Source organism: Astatotilapia calliptera, chromosome 6 (assembly GCF_964374335.1).
Source record: "Astatotilapia calliptera chromosome 6, fAstCal68.1, whole genome shotgun sequence".
NCBI classification, from domain to species: Eukaryota; Metazoa; Chordata; class Actinopteri; order Cichliformes; family Cichlidae; genus Astatotilapia; species Astatotilapia calliptera.
Genome location: NC_137427.1, coordinates 29,287,045 through 29,304,196, shown reverse-complemented (window position 1 = coordinate 29,304,196; position 17,152 = coordinate 29,287,045). Strand labels below are relative to the sequence as shown.

Below are 17,152 nucleotides of genomic sequence, written 5' to 3'. Positions count from 1 at the left end.
TTTTTTGTTCTAGCTGTCATCTTCATAATCCACGTTACTGTCTGCAGGCTCCATGTCATCTCTGGGCTCCAGTGGAGGCGGCTCCCTGCTGCAGGTTCCAGGAGCTCTGCCAGCCATCAGTCACGCTTCACTGGGGTCTGGACGCAGCTCAAGGCCAATGATCTGCCTCAGCACATCTCACAGCATCGACAGGCACTCCTCACACAGACTCGGCTCAGCCAACAGCGTAGAAGGATACAGGTTTAGCCCCACTCACAGAGCCAAGAGACACAGACTGAACTCGGCTCACAGCATAGACGGATATAGATTCAGCCCAGCGCATCGCATCAACAGACACAGACTCAGCTCTGCTCACAGTATGGACGGATACAGGGTGAATCCGGATCCCAGCGCCGAGCGGCCGAAGCTCATGTCCAGCCACAGCATAGACAGGCATCCGTCGCTCAGACTGAGCCCCACGCACAGCGGCGGCAGGCGTCCTTCTTACTGGCTCAGTCCCGAAGACAGTTTAGACAGAAACAAGTTGAGCCCCTCCTACGTCCCTGACAGTTCAGCCATGAGGAGACCAGCATCCTTCCGCGCTGCAAGCAGACAGTTAAGGAGACAGGTGTGTTTTTATGACGATGATAGCTGAACACAAACACACTGCAAACCTTTTTCAGCTCAGTTTAGTTCAGTTTTATTGATAAAGTATCAAATCACAACAACAGTCGCCTCAAGCTGCTTTATGTTGTAAGGTAAAGACCCTATAATAACATATCTGCTGGGGGTGAGGAGAGGAAGACAGTTATATTAGTTTAGTTCTACAAGTTTAACAGTTTCCCTTTGAATCAATTAAATAAGCCAGGTGAGATTCGAAGGATTTAGATGGTGCTTTTTAATTTTATGGGAATGAATCGGAATCAAGCTGAGAGGTTAGAGGGCATCTCTCCAAAAAATTTAAAATCGCAACGTCTGCAAAGTTTGAAGTGGGTGGTAGTTGCTTATAATCAATTTTGGGGCCTTTTTGTGTTTGTAAGGAACAAAAAATTATCTAAATGTATTTTTTAGTATTCCATCTTTTGCTCCAGGTTGATCTGCAGCACACAAGCCTACACGCACTTTACAACAGTCTGCGATTGGCTATCTCATAGTGTTTGTGAATGTGCTGTGTCCGCAGGAGGCCGTGCGCCTCGACTCTCTGGATCAGAGTTCAGCTGACGATCTGGCGGAGCCCCGACTCACTGTGCCCGCAGCCTCCTCCACCCCGCCACGGCAACGGTCGTCCAGCGTTCACACAGTGAAATATGCGCACTCGCAGAGGGTCATCTCCTGCAGGAGCCACAGCCGGAGCCACAGCGATACCGCTGCACAAGAACACGTATCTGAGCAGACAGCCTGTGGCTCTCAGCCAGAAGCAGATTTTGAGAAGAGTTTGAAGGTATCAGTTCCACTCTGTGACTCCAGAGCAGCCAGCCCCGTTCCTGGCTCAGACCCCGCCCCGCAGCCAGATGACGCTGACGCAGAGGTCAGCTGTATTAACAGCTCTGTTCACTCTCACACGCAACCTACCAGCTCCCCGCACAAAAGCAGACACCTCACCCCGAGTCCCGGGGAGCACAGGAGCCGCCTCAGCCATTCGGTGTCCCCGGTTTCAGGCAGGAACAGGAAGCAGCGAATGAGCCCGCCGCCCAGGGAGGAGCCAGTTCCAGTCGCAACCCAACTAACTGACAGCAGCGCTGAGCTGAGGAGGCGGACTTTGTCTTTTGACGCCACAAGCCTCTCTCCTAATCTGCCGGAGGGAAGTTCTGTGGAAGACTAAACAAACCTGTGATGGGATTGGTCATTCTTTGAAGTGGAGGAGCCGAATGTGCTGCTTTAGTGCACGAGAGGGACGGGAGCCGCGGCCGGAAACAGGATTATACCCGTCTCCTGTCCCGCCCCTCGCCTCTTGCACTCACAAGGTTTTCATAGGTTGTGTGAGCAGGACTCAGACTGTGTGTGTACTGAGTGTGTATGTGTTCAAAGACTTGGACCCCTTTTGTGCCGTATGCACACGAGATGCACACAAGAAGAAGTTTCCTTTTCTTCTCTCATAGTTCTAGCTTTAGTTCACTCATAGAGTCACTTTGCAGCTATATTACTCAAACACTAACCCTCCCCCTTGCTTGCTCCACTCGCTCATCCTTTTCCTCGCACCTCAAGCCCAGGTCAGAGTACAAAACTACTCTGAAGGTGCACTGCAGGTTAAGTTAGTGACTGGTCTGCTGTTTTACACAAAGAGACCACACAGCTGGGGCTGCAACTACCTGTTAGTCCACACAACATAACCGGATCACGGTAACGTCTAATCACATTTTTTTCCTCTGTGAAAATACCAAACCCAAGGCACTCGATTCTGTTCATCTGGTTGCAGCTTTTTTTTTAATGGGATAAATGACTTTTTCAGCCATCCAAGTGACTGAAGACTGTTGAATTTCCACATTTTTGAATGTCAAATGACTGAAGTTGTCAGTAGGATTAGTGATTAAATGTTTTTCCCACTGAAAATGCAGCATCCAGGTGAACAGAGTAGGCTGTTCTGGGATTTCTTTACCCCGACAAAAAAGACCAAACAGCAGGTTGTCAGTTTATTATGATTTTGGATCAAGAGGATCAAAGTCATTTAAGTTCTTAGGCTACACACAACCCAGTTTGATCTTAATGAAATAGTAAAATCATTGAACAATATAAAAGAAAAACACCTCAAAATGTTCCCCTTTTTTTCAGTGTAAAGACATACATTCTAAATAGAGTCGCATGTATGAAACCATCTATTTACAGGACAGATGATGAATAATCCTAAAGAAAATAAGTGATTTCAACAATATGTCTCAGTCTTAGTATCACCCCAACTCCTTGACTTAACCACCTTACCATGGTGTGGTACAGCAGGCTAGGAGTAATGTCTTAGTAAGTAAGAAAAAGCTGTAAAACTAACAAATCTGATTAGTTAGCAGAACCCCTCGCAGCATTGCTGCTTGAAAATGTATCCGTCAGTTATCAATATCAAGAGTTGCCAACTGTTTTCTTTTGACTAACCCTTTGATCAACAAGCTGTTTCAGCTCTCATTCAGTTAATAAGATCTGATGATTTTCCTAATTTGCAAACCGGTACTTGAATAGAATTTTCCCCCACTTTGTTCTCTGTGGTGCAGAAATGACAGTTTATGTTTACAAATGTGGTTTTAAGCAGTAGAATTACAAAACGTAATAAAAAATAATAATAATTTGTAACTGAACACCTGCAGTATGTGAATGGTGCAGGCACAATGCCGTTTTATAAGAGACTTATACCTCCACAACAGTAATAATGAATCCTGTACAGCAGCTTGTTGGATATATTATAATAGGAAATTTTATATTAAAGATAGTTTTTGATTTTCAATATGATTCATCTTCAGTTTTTTGGTTTTTGGAGGGTTTTTTTTCTTCATTCATCACGGCCTACAGTAAACTTCTGGGTGTCGCTTGATTGCTCATGGCCTGAGAAAACCTTGATGTCTTGTTGATTTTTGGCCTGTATGCACCCGACCCTGACAGCCTGAAAAATCAATCCGCTCTTTGAACCTTTAAGTTAAAATCATGTAGCGTGACCTAGGCCTTAGTAGTTTCTACCTCGCTTTCCCCCCGATCCCACCCACTCAAAACATTCAGTCAGCTCCGTTTTCTCACAACCCCCCCTCCGTCTTAGTATTCTCAGGGTAGAGGTAGTTCAGACACAGCTGAGTGTGGTGCGATCAGAGCTTTGCGGAGTTAGATTGCCCTCTGCTGGCCCCTTAAATTTGAAGAGGTGATTCAGACAGACGCAGATGTAAAAGAAGGGCTTATTCAGGTGACATAACAATGCGTAAAACTTTGTAGAAAAGGTCAAGAATCTATTTTATTAACACAGTGGGTGGTAGGAGAACTACAAAGGTGAATTTCTACACTTTTGAATGTCAATTTATCTGCTGGTGATGACGAGGATGGATGATGAGGGGTGCCAGTTGTAACGATTGATGATGATGGTGGATGATGCAAATGTTCATAAAGCCGTTTAATGTTCCTGCATATTAATGGAAGCGGGGAATGATACAAAGAGAGGAGATGATTGGACAGTGCTGGAATAAAACCACTTCCTGTCTGACTTTTATCTGACTCAATAACCTTTCTTCTAATTCTGTCCTTTCCTCGTGTGTCAAGATGGTAAAAAGAAACAGAAGCGGAAACATTCGCAGTCTTCAACACGTGCCTCCTAATCTAAAAATAATGATAACACACAGCAGCTGCCTGCTGCCGCTAATGAATTTAACCACTCTATGGCCTTCTTCCAGCAAATGGTGATTAGTATGCTAACACGTCCCCGGATCTTTGTCGCAACACATGATTATTTTCAAAAAAATGTGTTCTCATGTTGCAGGAAGCAAAGAAGTTATTTAAAGATAATGGAAACAAAGGCAGACTCTGGTGGTGGTAGTAGATAGATTTTATTTTCAAATACCACTTCAGCATATCACAATAAAATATTGAATCACATGAATATTTCACACTAAAACACCATAGCATACAAAATGCATTAAGCAGTCCTGCCTTTATTCCCCTGCTAAGAAAATGTAGCATTTTCTGCAAGGTCTGCCTGGCCTCACTCTTTTTGCTCACAATCTATTGGTCAAACCGACCTTCTGTTTGACGTTCAGCCAATGGGAGCTCACGTGTCACCAGGGCAGCTTGTGATTGGCCAGGCTGACTGAGGACAAACAGAAATAGATAGCTACACAGCTTCCCTGTCCTCCATGTTTCCTTCGCTAAGTTATCTGTTAATAAGGCAGATGGAGCACCATCACTGCATCTACATCTATGTTAATCTGCACTTCACCATATGAACATGCAGTCAAGGCGTGAGCGTGTGTTCTTCCAGGTGTATGTACATGTGTTTCCAGGTGTGTGTTTGGGTGTGTGTGTGTGTGTGTGTGCATCTGTTTCCAGGTGTGAGGGAGTACAGCGGTGTTTGCGTGCGCCGGTATCTGTGTGTGTGCATGAGCAGAAGACGGAATTCTTGACACAGACAGTTACAAATAACTAAGCTGAGCCAGCAGTTGCCATGGTGATAACATATCACGCTTCACATGACCCAAAATCCTGCCAATCCCAGGAGAGGACGGAGAAACCGCTCAACAGTGAGGCAGGAAGTTGTCCATGTCGTGTACATCTTGTCCTTCTCTCCCTGAGTGTGTGTCTCTAGAAGGCAGGAGCCAAGGGTCTCTGCTGTGTGAGCTTCTGGGGGTCCAGGGTTTCAGTGAAGGGCGGAGCTTGATAGGGATTTGTGGTAACTATGGTAGCGCCATTGGCAATAGGGTATGGTGTAGCTCGAGTGTTGCTAGGGATGGGATCCAGGTGTTGCCAGGTGAATAAGTTTGAGTTACTGCCGGTTAAGAAGCGTCTCAGCGCACTCAGCGTCAGCACAGCCTGTTAGTAACACACACGCAGACACACACATGTTAACGATTAACACTGTTAATCACACGCTGAGTGACACTCTGTTTTTAGAGAAGCCTGCAGATGTGCACGGGTTGGTTAAAGATGCAGTGACGAAAAATGGACAGAAGAAGCACGAAGGTGAAGAAGAAGAAGGTTTACACCACTTGGGATTAAGCGTTGTGCTTTTCCATTACGCAGTTTCAGAGTCTTCAATGAAACAACAGCGCAATGTAACAATATAAAAACCTGCAGAGCTGAAAAATCAAACTGCAGTTCCTCGAGTGGCCACTCGAAGCTCGCTCCCAGAGTGAGACACTCATGTTAAAATGCCCAACTTTACATCAGAAATAAACATGTTTACAGCCTGCTATACTATGTTTTGGTCTCCATAGCCAATTTACCTCCTTAATAACATCGCAATAACAGTGAAGGCATGAAGGCTTAAAGTTATGTGTGAATCAGGCCATATTTAGTCTGTGCTCATCTGTGGTGACATTCAGGTATTTTATTTGCATGTTATTTAACACCATTTAGCAAGTATCTGTGACTGTGTGACACAAAGTCTATGTATGCAACTTGCTGACTAGGCTGGCTAACATTACCTGATACCTCAGCAATCCACCTTCTCATAAAAATACGGTTGATTCTGAAGTCTCACAAAACCCAGATGATGACAGATATAATGCTAAACTAAACTCTTTAAACTAAAAGCTGCTCTTATTCATTGAGTTATGGACGCTATAAGGCTCATTTGACAGAATGGGACCGCTGCGTTAATGGTTTTACAGAGGAAAATAAGTAATATGTTAACTACTTAAAGCCTGGGCTATTTTTTAAATTATATTTACTTAGTGTATTTAGTGGTGAGTCAGAAGAAATTCTGTCGTAGGTACAAATTTGGAAGATGCAAGGAAACAGTGAGCGTTAAGTATGGGCAACATATGTTCAACAAGAAAACTGAAACGAATGCAAACAGAGAACCTGATATTGCATTTGCAGGCGACTCATAAAATGAATCCAATATACAGGAAATCGAACAACATATGAATGTTAATAATCGTTGTGTGTATGTGTGACAGTGCACATGCAGACACATAGACATAAATGCGCTGCGATCATTATTGTAAGATTATATTTATTTGTTTTTATTAAACCCGAGTGTCTCCTATCACACTGAAACTGGGCATAAAACATGCATTTAATTATAGCAGTGTTAGGCTCCCTGTCACTCACACTGTGCCTACAATTGGAAACCTTCTCAAAATGCCTCAGGTTTCATTTTAATGACAGATGAAATACCAGGTGCCAAGTTCTCACACCCACACTGGCTCTACACTGGGATAACAAACTGGAAAATTCATCCCAGTTTCCCCAGTTTAGTGTCACAGTGGGAGAGCAGTCCATCCCAGCTGCTGCTAAAAGAACAATTCAAAGTACTGAAATCCTTCTTTGTACTGTTATCGACTACTGTGCATCTGATAAAACCTCAAACTCAAGGACCTGTGACTTAAGCGAGACACTAGGCTGTTTATCATCATCTCACACAGACCCTCTTTGGTTCGACACAAGGTTATATGCAGATTTAACTGCTTTCAAACACAAGCTTCCTGTCAAAAAAAATGACAGCCTTGAAGCCCAAACAACTACAAGGTGTCACTCGCTAATCATGTTTAATGAGTAATGCCCTCCAGAGAGGAGCTACAGCCTGAAGACGACCGAACCTTTAATATGATTGTTTGCCACCTGCTACTAACCCTCTGCAGGGGAACAATTGAGTCCTTTTCAACTTAATGGTTAATAAATGACTGAAAAAGTGAAACCACTTCCTTGACACAATTAGAGCTTATCCGATGACAGTGAGATGAATGGCTGCTATAGGTTGGTGTTAAGCTAGTTTTAACAGGCTCTACTGAGTCACCAGGGGATAATAAATGAGCTAACTGTCTCAGTTGAAATATATTCTTGCAATGCAGTTCTCAGCAGTGAGATGCTTTGTCAGCAAAACTACACAAACACACACACGGTCAAACAAGCACCGACGCCTGGAAGCTGCCCAGGTCAACCAAGTGTGTGCGGCAGTGTTAGACTTGAGAGAGGGCCGGGGGGGTCGTGGGCAGCAGCTGCTCGACCTCCGTGAAGGAAACGCTCTTAAATGTGTTCATGGTCAGCAGACACTGATAACCCTGAAAACACACACGCGAGCATGCAGGTGATCAAATATCAGATGATGATGATAACCACATGCTCTCAGGCGTGCAAAAGACAAAGAGGGCAGTGGGAATCGACAGGTGTAAGCATACACACCCAGGAGAGGATGGAAAAGAAGCAGAACGCGATGGTGGCTCTGGCTGCGTCGGAGCCCTGTGCCAACGGCAGCTCTTCCGGAGAGGTCGCCTGCCACTGATTGGCCAGAAAACAGAAGCCGACAAACCACAGGAAACATGCAATACCTTTGAGGAGAGGAAAACAGGCCTTTTAGATGCAGGGTCACTTCATAATTACCACATTTTTCCCAGTTCGACTTTTTACAGAAAAAAGTGTCTCCAGTCTATTTGAGAACCAGAAAAGATGAATTTTGTCTCCTTTCATGTTAAAGAGAGATTCTGCTCTCTGTTGTTTTTCTGACTTGATTATGAAGCAAATTGTAAAAGGCAAAAAATTAAGAAGATTATACTCTATTCATGTTTTTTTCATTCTAAAAATATATTTTATTCCTTTGATGTTCTCAGCTTCTCTGCACTGAAGGCTTCAGATAACTATTAAACATACAAAATCAAGTTTCAGCCGCTGAATTAACAGGTGTCATGGGCTACGTTTAGTACAGCACTGCTCACAGTGCTCACAGTAAGCATGATATATGATCAATAGTTTTAGCTGAGCGTTATTAGTGTGCTAACATTTCCTAATTAGATATAAACACAAACTGTTAGCTGAGGAAGGACAATCATTAATCTTTGTTTTTCATAACCCGGCATATTGGATAGATTGAAAATGTGTACTAATGACCACGGACTGAATCACCAGCTATTACAATTTATCCCAACAGCAACCTGAATGTGTGCTAAATTATGCGCTGTTTCACTCAACACCACAAAGGTGAAGCTCATGTTGCTGTTAAAGAAAAATCCTTTCCTTTAAAACAGGGGTGTCAAACATAAGGCTCCGGGACCATGAATGGCCCCACAATAAAGCACCAATCCAGCCCACTGGACAATTTTGGAAAATATGAACTGTATTTTCAGATGTTTTATAGCTTTTATGAATGACACAGACCTCCACCATGGACATTAAATGACAGAAATCTTCATGTTTCTTGACCATCTATTAAAGCGACACTTTCTGTCAATTACAAAAAAACCCATTTTACAATCACAGGACAGTTTACTCAATGAGCTACCACAACTTTTTCTGTAATTTTTACACATTCATTTCTTGCATTTTAAGCCTAAAGAGTCATGCTGACAGATTTCTTTCATTTACTACAGAAGCGTTTTTTTTTAATTACTTTGAAAGACTGATGTGTATTATTGAAACTGCACTTCTTTTACTGTCTTCGGGCAGGACTCAGGCTAGCTGCCAGTGTTCTGCTAAGCTAAGCCAAGTGCTGGCTGAAAGTAAAGATGTGCAGTTCCCAGAAGATTAAAGAATACAGTGTTATATGCCTGATATTTAAATGTTGTTGTTAAAATGTTTGAGATTTGGCTTTAATACTTTTGTTTTGCCTATTTGAAACTGATCGACTTGCCGCTTGAATTTAAGGGGTTTAACAAAAGTGTTGTATTTAGGATTCAGGGGTGTAAAAAGTAATTGGGCAAGCCAAGATAATTTTAAATATAAGGATTTTCTTCTTTGTTAATATCCAAAAGATGATGTCTAGCACATGTACCTCAAATGCTCCTGGACCTAGCTCTACGTTGTGTGTTACGATATTCGGCCTGTGATAACTGTGTACCAGAAAAGACGAGATCCAGCAGGACCGCACGTTTTCTGTCCCTGACGCTGCTGATGCTGGGAAAGTAAGCATCCAGGATGAGAAAAAAGATGCTGCCGAGGAAACAGGCCACGCCCACGGTGACACCGAAGTTACAGGCGTCGGCGTTGTTGTTGAAGATGCAGAGCAAACGCTCGCTGCCGATGTTGATGTAGCCTTCATTCACAATGCAGCTGAACACCACGATGGAGAAAACCTGCAGGGAGAGACGTGTTGGCCGGTTTATTACCTGACACGCAGAAGAGAATTAACTCACACCGGCGCGCCAGTGCCATGCATTCCTGCGGTTGAGAGCTCAAAGACCAAGGATATCCTTCTTCTCCACAATTAGATGATACTTTAAAAGGGTTATGTCGCCCAAATTGCAACAAAAACAAACACTTGTGCCAGTTACTTAAATGTCATCATGTGACACACCGTGCAGAAAATGAACTCTGATATAAAAGGAAACAGAAACTGAGTAAAGATAATACCAAGTAATAAGAATGGGATTTCTTTCAAAGACAACTGGTTTCTCAAAGCACTAAGAATTTTCCTTTTATTTATTTATAAAACACAAATTGAATCATTTGCCAGAGGTAGATAAAACTGTTAGTTTTTAAAGCACCCTTGTTTAATGAATCTGTAGCCAAATATCAGGAGCTACCCTAAAATCCTTTTCAGTTAGACAAAGAAGTGTCATGGATGAGCTTTACAGGTTTCAGCTACACCACTTTTGTATTGTGTGATTGTAATTCAGCTTTACACTGTTCATTTGGTCCACAGAGATCTCATATGTCATTAATACTTCTCAGGACTAGGCTCAAATCATAGTTTGGAGACTAATGGTGAAATCATTCAACTTAATGTCTTCTTTCATCCAGCGGGTGCTAATTGGATAGGTCAAAGAAAAATGGATGGATAGAAATAGAAAAGCAACAGTGACTAGCTGACATATGATGAGCTGAATTAAGAAGGACACACACGGGAAAGGAGGGCTGGTGTGCTTTGTTATAACTAGCTCTGCTTTTGCTCATCTGTAGCACATTGCCTCCTGTGCTCCTAAAATGTTGTATGGTGACTCACAGCAGCACAGCACAGAGAAAACAGAGGTGTTACGTTCCGGTTGGGGGGCATTATTATCCCCGAGCGTTCACATTAGCTCCATCCAGACACAAAGAGGCAGCCCTGTAGCCTCTGTGCCAGAGGCTGAAATGATGTGAGCGCTGTAAAAGCTGAAATTCAGACACTCAGCCTTTTGCAAAAATAGCCCACTGATGTAAAATGCAGACGTGAGTGGATGAAACACCAGACAGATGTAAGTGGGAACGAGGCAGAGAGGGGGGCTGCAGGTAGGCCTATCCATTGATGAAGATACCCACACAGTGCAGGGGAGGCTTACCCACGAAAGCAGTCTGAGGACGGTGCGGGGATGCGTGAAGAAGGCGACCGGATCGAAGGCGACGCTCCCGGCCTTCCCGGCGCCGTACGCGCCCGCTGGCTGCATCCCTCCGGCTTTCTGATGCCTGACTCCAGCCGAGAGAACTAGACGAGTCGGTGTGAGCTGCGCGGAGCGGCGACGTCCTACTCCAGCCTCCGTGTGAAGTCACAACGCGTCACCGCCAGCAGCTCGGCACAGGCTGCGGCAATATAACACTCACCGTGACTTCAGCTTAACACCGATATGCTGCGTGGTTTCTGGGTGTCACGCCTGTTTACCCAAAATATCAACGCGAGCTTGAATATCCTTATGTAATTTGTTTCTTGCTAGAAATATGTTAATATTATCGATAACATGTGTACCTTATTTTAAAAAAATAGCGATAAACCCATGTCAAATATAAATATATAAATAAACCAAATAATAGGCGATTTATTTTTGAATAAATAAATAATAAATCTGAAAAAACTGCATAACGAATTATCACAGAGTGAACTGAACCCATGTTAAAGGGAATCTCTGCCCTTTGTTTGCTCCTCCTGGCTCACAGATTGCAGTTTGTTGCATTTATACATGGATAAAACCTCAGCACAGCAGCCTATCACTGACATTTCTGGACAACGTCGTCTATTCACCTCCACAAAACTTTCATTTCGCGTGCTCACGACGTCACCGCGTTGCCTAGCAACTGCCCAACAACTGTCTAAAATCACAGGCCAAACAAGCATGTAGTCTTGTTGTGTCCTTAAACAGGGGAAATAGTGAGGAGAGATGAATGAATGATACTGACACACAGCTCTCGCTTTCACTCACTTTGCTCTAGATCCACACATATAAAAGCTTATTACTTTTAAACGTTCGCGGTCTTCAAATGTCCGACAGCCCCTGCACTGGCACAAAACCTAAAAAGGACCGCGCTGAGACGCGCTCAAGAGAAGAAGAAGAAAAAAATTCAAGGCAATGTGAATTTAAAATGATTCATATAATACATGCTTGCTATTAGCTGTTGAGCATTGTGTCCCTAGAAACAATTCTGTTTTCTATTTTCTAATTTGTTTTCATTTTTCCTACTTCACTTGTGTTTTGTCTGCTTTTCCTGGGTTTTTCTATTTGCTGACGATTTCTTTCTTTTTTTCCCCACTTGAACTTTATTAGATTTTAATAATTAAAAACAAACAAAAAAACAAAAAAACAAACAAACAAACAAACAAACAACAAAAACCTACAAGATAACAGAATGGACATTCCACTCCTTAACACAGTTACAATAGCAAAATAAATTGAGAATCAGTACATATTCTCATCAAAAACAGAATCCAAAATAACATAAATACACAATGATGCCAATATTTTCCATAAACCCAATTACAGCTATTGTGATTAGTCCGACCTTAACTACTTTAGCTCGATACGTGTACTACCGAGACCTGTATATGAAAGGTACTTGGCCCATTTGTCATTATAGTCGTCCAGTCTATTTAGCAGCCTATATGATAATCTTTCGTAAGCTGCCACTTGTCCCGAAGAAATATACCATTGAGAGAAGGCAGGAGTCGATGAGGCCTCCGACTCTTTCACCAACAGCTTCCTCCCCAGCGTAATAGCCATTTGTACCCAATGAGCAAGAGGAGTAGGTAAGTGACCCAAAGCTGAAGGGTCTCCTACATAAAGACTGTTCATAAATGGCCTACAACCTTCTCTACTACAGTGTGAATATGAGTCCAATAATCTTGGACCTTGGAGCATCCCCAAAGCAAATGTAAAAGTGTGCCACTATCCTGCTGACACTTCCAGCATGCATCGTCAGTCGCTAGACCCACCCTGTGCAACCGTGAGGGTGTCCAGTAAACTCTATTTAAAATCTTAAATTGAACCAATCTTGAACGCAGTTCACGTGACATTTTTTTCAGATTCCTAAGAATGCCATTCCATTCCTCAGTGTAAAGCTGAGATTTAAAGCCATTTCCCACGTTCTTTTGAGGGACAGTGTGTTAGGATCAGAAGCTAATAAAAGCATTTTGTAATAAGCTGATGCCTCTTGTCCACACCCAAAGATTTTTTGATTTCCTCCAGAATATCGCAGCTTAAAGGGAACTTTGCGGATGAGCCAAATGTATTAACCATCAAATGTCTTAGTTGCAGGTATTTCCAAAATTCCTGCCAAAGTAAATCAAATTCTTCTGCAAGTTTTTCAAATTATTTAAATGTACTGTTTTCGTAAAGATCCCCCAGCACTGTTATACCTCTCTGAAACCAGAGCTTCCAAAAGAAAGGTAACTTGGTGATAGAAAGTTTGGGATTATACCAAATACCAGCAGATTGGTTGAGATGTGGGTCAAATTTGAATAATTTGGACATTCTTTTCCATACTTCTTTTAAATGAGAAAATACCAGATGTGATTGGATGTGGGGGAACAGATTAGTTGATAAGCTATATAATGGTGTAAATGGCGATGCAGTACTTTCAATGGAGAACCAAGTAGGCGCTTTCTCAGGGGGTAAAAACCAATGTGCCAAATGCCTAAGAGAAAAAGCATAATGATATAAAAGTAGATCGGGCATCCCTAACCCACCTCTGTCTACTGGTTTCTGCAGTTTTCTCAAATTCAATCTAGGCTTTTTAATACTCCATATAAATGCTTTGCAAATCTGGTCAAATTGTTTGATGTATTTCAAAAGAACATGGATTGGTAGAGCCTGCAGCAAATAATTGAACTTAGGTGTGCATACCATTTTTTATTACATTTACCTTTCCCCACATCGAAAGATACATCTGAGACCAGCGATCAACATTAATTCTCATATCGCTAAGTAGAGGTTCAAAATTTATCTTTATCACGTCTGACAGGTGAGGTGGGAAGGTAATGCCTAAATACTTAATGCCCTTCTGAGGCCAGGAAAACATACCGGTTGGAAAAAGCGACCTAGGGCAATAACTAGTTAGCGGAAGGGCCTCTGACTTGGTCCAATTCACCTTGTAACCAGAAATACCTGAGAACGTATTTATTATTACCTGCAAGGACTGAAAAGACTTTTCTGGGTCTGATATAAAAAGCAAAATGTCATCGGCGTACAACAACAGTTTATGACAGTCTCTCCCTATACTAACACCTGGATAATTGGGCTCCCTACGAATAGCCACTGCCAGTGGCTAAAGGGCCAGAGCAAAAAAGGAGTGGGGAGAGGGGAGGGGATCTAGTTCCTCTACCTAGTTCAAAAGGAGGCCCTATTATTCCATTTGTAAGTACTGATGCCTTGGCGTCTACATATACAAGCCAAATCCAGTTAATAGAGCTTTTAGTAAAACCGAAACACTCCAAAGTGGCAAATAGATATCTCCACTCAACTCTGTCGAATGCCTTTTCGGCATCCAATGAAATCGCAGCTATGGGAGAATGACTGTCCTGAACCGCCCACATAATGTCAATTAACCTCCTAATATTATCAGCTGAAGAGCGTGAACTTATGACACCAACTTGATCTACATGTACAAGAGAGGTTATTACCCGGTTTAATCATCGATTAGCCAGAATTTTAGATAGAATCTTACTATCATATTTGTTGGCGTTTTCTTAAATTGCGGTCCTTTTGGCCCCTCGGGGCCACTGTAGAGAGTCCATTGTAGGAATGTTGACAATGCTGCAAGCCTGAATGCTCATCACTGCTTTTGTTACCCGTTGAAGGTCTGGCTCCTGGGTTTGGGTCCTCATAGACGTCAAAACTAGCCAAGCTCCGAGTAAGCATGCTGTCTGTGCAGATGTTAGCAGTATAATCCATTTGTTTCTTTCTCAGACTCAGTTTTTATTTCACCATCATGCTCTTGCCTCTTTGTACAGTAAAAATACAAATAATGTCAATATCTCCATTCTGAAAACCTGTAGACCAAACAACTGTTTTGCTCCTCCAGCAAACAACTGAAATCAGACTTAAGAAGTGTCATTCAGTCTGACATAAATGTAGCCTAAAATGCTTTTCTCTCATCATCTGCTCAAACTAACAGATGTAGGTCTGTTGCTTTAGCACTTGGTGTTTATTACATTCCTAATGTTATTTTAAACTTGTTTCCTCACAGGTCGTCTTGACTACGTGGTTGAGCGTCCTGCAGAAGAAGGCCTTCCTGAAGTCATCAGGATCCTGGATGACACTGACACTGTCAGTGAAGGTGAGTATGGTGAGTATCTCCCTCTCTCACCCTCCCCCTCTTCTCATGAAGCACAGCATCCTGATGACAGTGAAGAGGAAGGTGAGTACCCTCCCAACGTACCTGAGGACGTTGAAGAGGTGAGTGAAGACACTGACAATTCATCTGACTGGAACGACTCAGAAGAGTGGGGCGATTGGCTTAGCGATGACTCGGGGTATGACACCATGGATGAGAGAGATGATTCCCCTCTCATCCGGGAGCTTTCTCCAGAGCCGTTTTGGCACGATTGGCAACGTCCTATTTCTCCAGGTGGTGCCCCATTCGCCATGCCGCCTTTCGGCCACGCCAACGACCCACTCTTCCCTCGAGTCGTTGCCCCAGTCGGTGATCCGTCAGCTGCTCCTCCTTCAGCTGCTCCTTCTTCACCTGCTCTCTTATCTACTCCCTCAGCTGCTTCCTCTCCTGCTCCGTCACCTCCGCCCTCACCTGCTCCTTCTTCTTCACCTGCTCTCTTATCTTTTCCCTCAGCTGCTTCCTCTGCTGATCCTACAGCTTCTCCTTCTCCTTCAACCTCAGCTCTTACCTCCTCAGCAAAGAGAAGGAGAGAAGACATCTGCACTGAAGAGGTAAGTGCAAAGGTAAGCAAGGTAAGTGATGACACGTTCTATGGCCCTTCAACATCATCGGGTTCTTTTGGTGTCAGACGCTTCTGGGAAAGGCCTTTTAACCTTTCACTTGATGACAGCGACTCTGACTAGATTATGTTAGAACTTGTTTTTAAACTTGTAAATATCTTTTAATTTCTAATTAACTTTGTAATATGTAAGTTAAGCCTTTGTGTCTTGTGATGTTTGTAAGACAGCTAACTAAGAATATCTGACTTTTAAAAAATATTAACTAACACATGTGAAATGTATTGTTTTTTTCTTAATATGTGACTTTGCCTGTGTGACTGTAAGGTAGTGTTTTAGATATTGTTACTTCTATTTCTTTTGATATCACAGGTAACTATTTAAATGACTTACATATTTTTTCTCAAGCTCTAGCTCACCATGCAGGACAAAGGTAAGTCTGTACTTAATGTCAACACGAATAATTAGAAAAGGTTTAAAAATGATGTAGTGAACTGACTGTAGTCTCTTGTTTTTACATAAGGTATAGCCTGTGGCTCAGGGATCAGAGGTGAAGTAAAAACACATAACAGAAGAAAAGTAAATTGAACAACTCGGTGATCTGTGAATTCATGCTTTTCTCTTTGTCTTTTTGTCTTCAGGTGCTTTAAAATCGTCCTCTCCCAGCATTCAGCACTTCAGACACTCAACGTCCAGGACGGAGCTAACACAGAGAGATACTCCACCCAGAAGACAGCCTTACCCCAACCCGATGAGAAGGATGGATGACCAAATGACAAACTACAGTACTGTAGGTGTAAGTTTATTTATGTTTATGTGTATATGTTGAGTTTAAAATTGCATTTTAACAACATGCTGCAGCTGCCTACAATGGAAATCCTGTTTTGTGTTAAAATGACGTCTTTCTTGTGTTATTGCTTTGCAGGGCAGCTGAGAGTGGACAGAGCTGCACAGAGGACCAAAGATCCACTCTCAGCACTTCATACCTGACTGGCCACAGCACCACCCCTCTTCACCCAGGGTGAGGAGGGTCCTGACCCCGCCTGCACAGAGGGAGTTGTGAACATGCACTTCTGTGTCGGTGGGTTTAGGAGCCTCCTCACACACACACGGATGAAGACTGTCACTGGAAGATGTCTCCATTGCATCAGCAGGACGTAAGCATTTGTATAATATTACAGTTTGTGATGTTTTATACACGTTTTTATTGCTTCACTTCAAACTAGGAGATATAAAATAAACCAGTTTTCAAAATATTTTCTGTGTATTTAGTTGTTTTTTGTTAATAAGTTATTTGGAACATCATTGCAACCTGTCAGCTTTTTATTGAGGATTTAGAAAGTTACTGGTGGCCCGAGTGTGTACAGTGGGGTGTTGTTTTTGTCACATGGTGAAAGTGACCTCAGGGGGAGCAAAAAGAACAGCTGAACAATTTGGGGATTCACAGACTTTGGTAATCGTTAAAAAATGAAAAAAAAATAGTTCTG

General features: G+C 42.7%; 2 protein-coding genes across 3 annotated transcripts in view; one reads left to right on the top strand and one right to left on the bottom strand.

Annotated features, from left to right (window-relative positions):
• LOC113024422 (voltage-dependent T-type calcium channel subunit alpha-1H-like) overlaps nt 1-4,153 on the top strand; it is a 63,884-nt gene extending 59,731 nt beyond the window's left edge. For both annotated transcript variants that reach the window (XM_080303079.1, XM_026171519.2), the window contains 2 exons: nt 48-607; nt 1,160-4,153. In XM_080303079.1, coding sequence (XP_080159205.1) covers nt 48-607; nt 1,160-1,801 — 1,202 coding nt within the window. In that variant the 3' untranslated portion in view covers nt 1,802-4,153. The remainder of the gene's footprint in view (nt 1-47; nt 608-1,159) is intronic.
• Nucleotides 4,154-4,468: 315 nt separating this feature from the next.
• Nucleotides 4,469-11,151, bottom strand: LOC113024423 (synaptogyrin-3-like). Its single transcript, XM_026171520.2, has 4 exons — nt 10,851-11,151; nt 9,431-9,665; nt 7,783-7,928; nt 4,469-5,466 (listed from the first exon to the last, which is right to left on the bottom strand). The coding sequence occupies exons 1-4, from the start codon at nt 10,953-10,955 to the stop codon at nt 5,239-5,241; spliced, it is 714 nt and encodes a 237-aa protein (XP_026027305.1). The 5' UTR covers nt 10,956-11,151; the 3' UTR covers nt 4,469-5,238.
• Between the last annotated feature and the right edge of the window lie 6,001 nt (nt 11,152-17,152).

Coding starts and splice junctions, on each gene's coding strand:
- LOC113024423 (XM_026171520.2), bottom strand. CDS start 10,955: ATGCAGCCAGCGGGCGCGTACGGCGCCGGGAAGGCCGGGAGCGTCGCC. Junction 9,666..10,850: donor TCCTCAGACTGCTTTCGTGG/GTAAGCCTCCCC, acceptor CTCTCCCTGCAG/GTTTTCTCCATCGTGGTGTT. Junction 7,929..9,430: donor GCTGGATCTCGTCTTTTCTG/GTACACAGTTAT, acceptor CTCTCCTCAAAG/GTATTGCATGTTTCCTGTGG.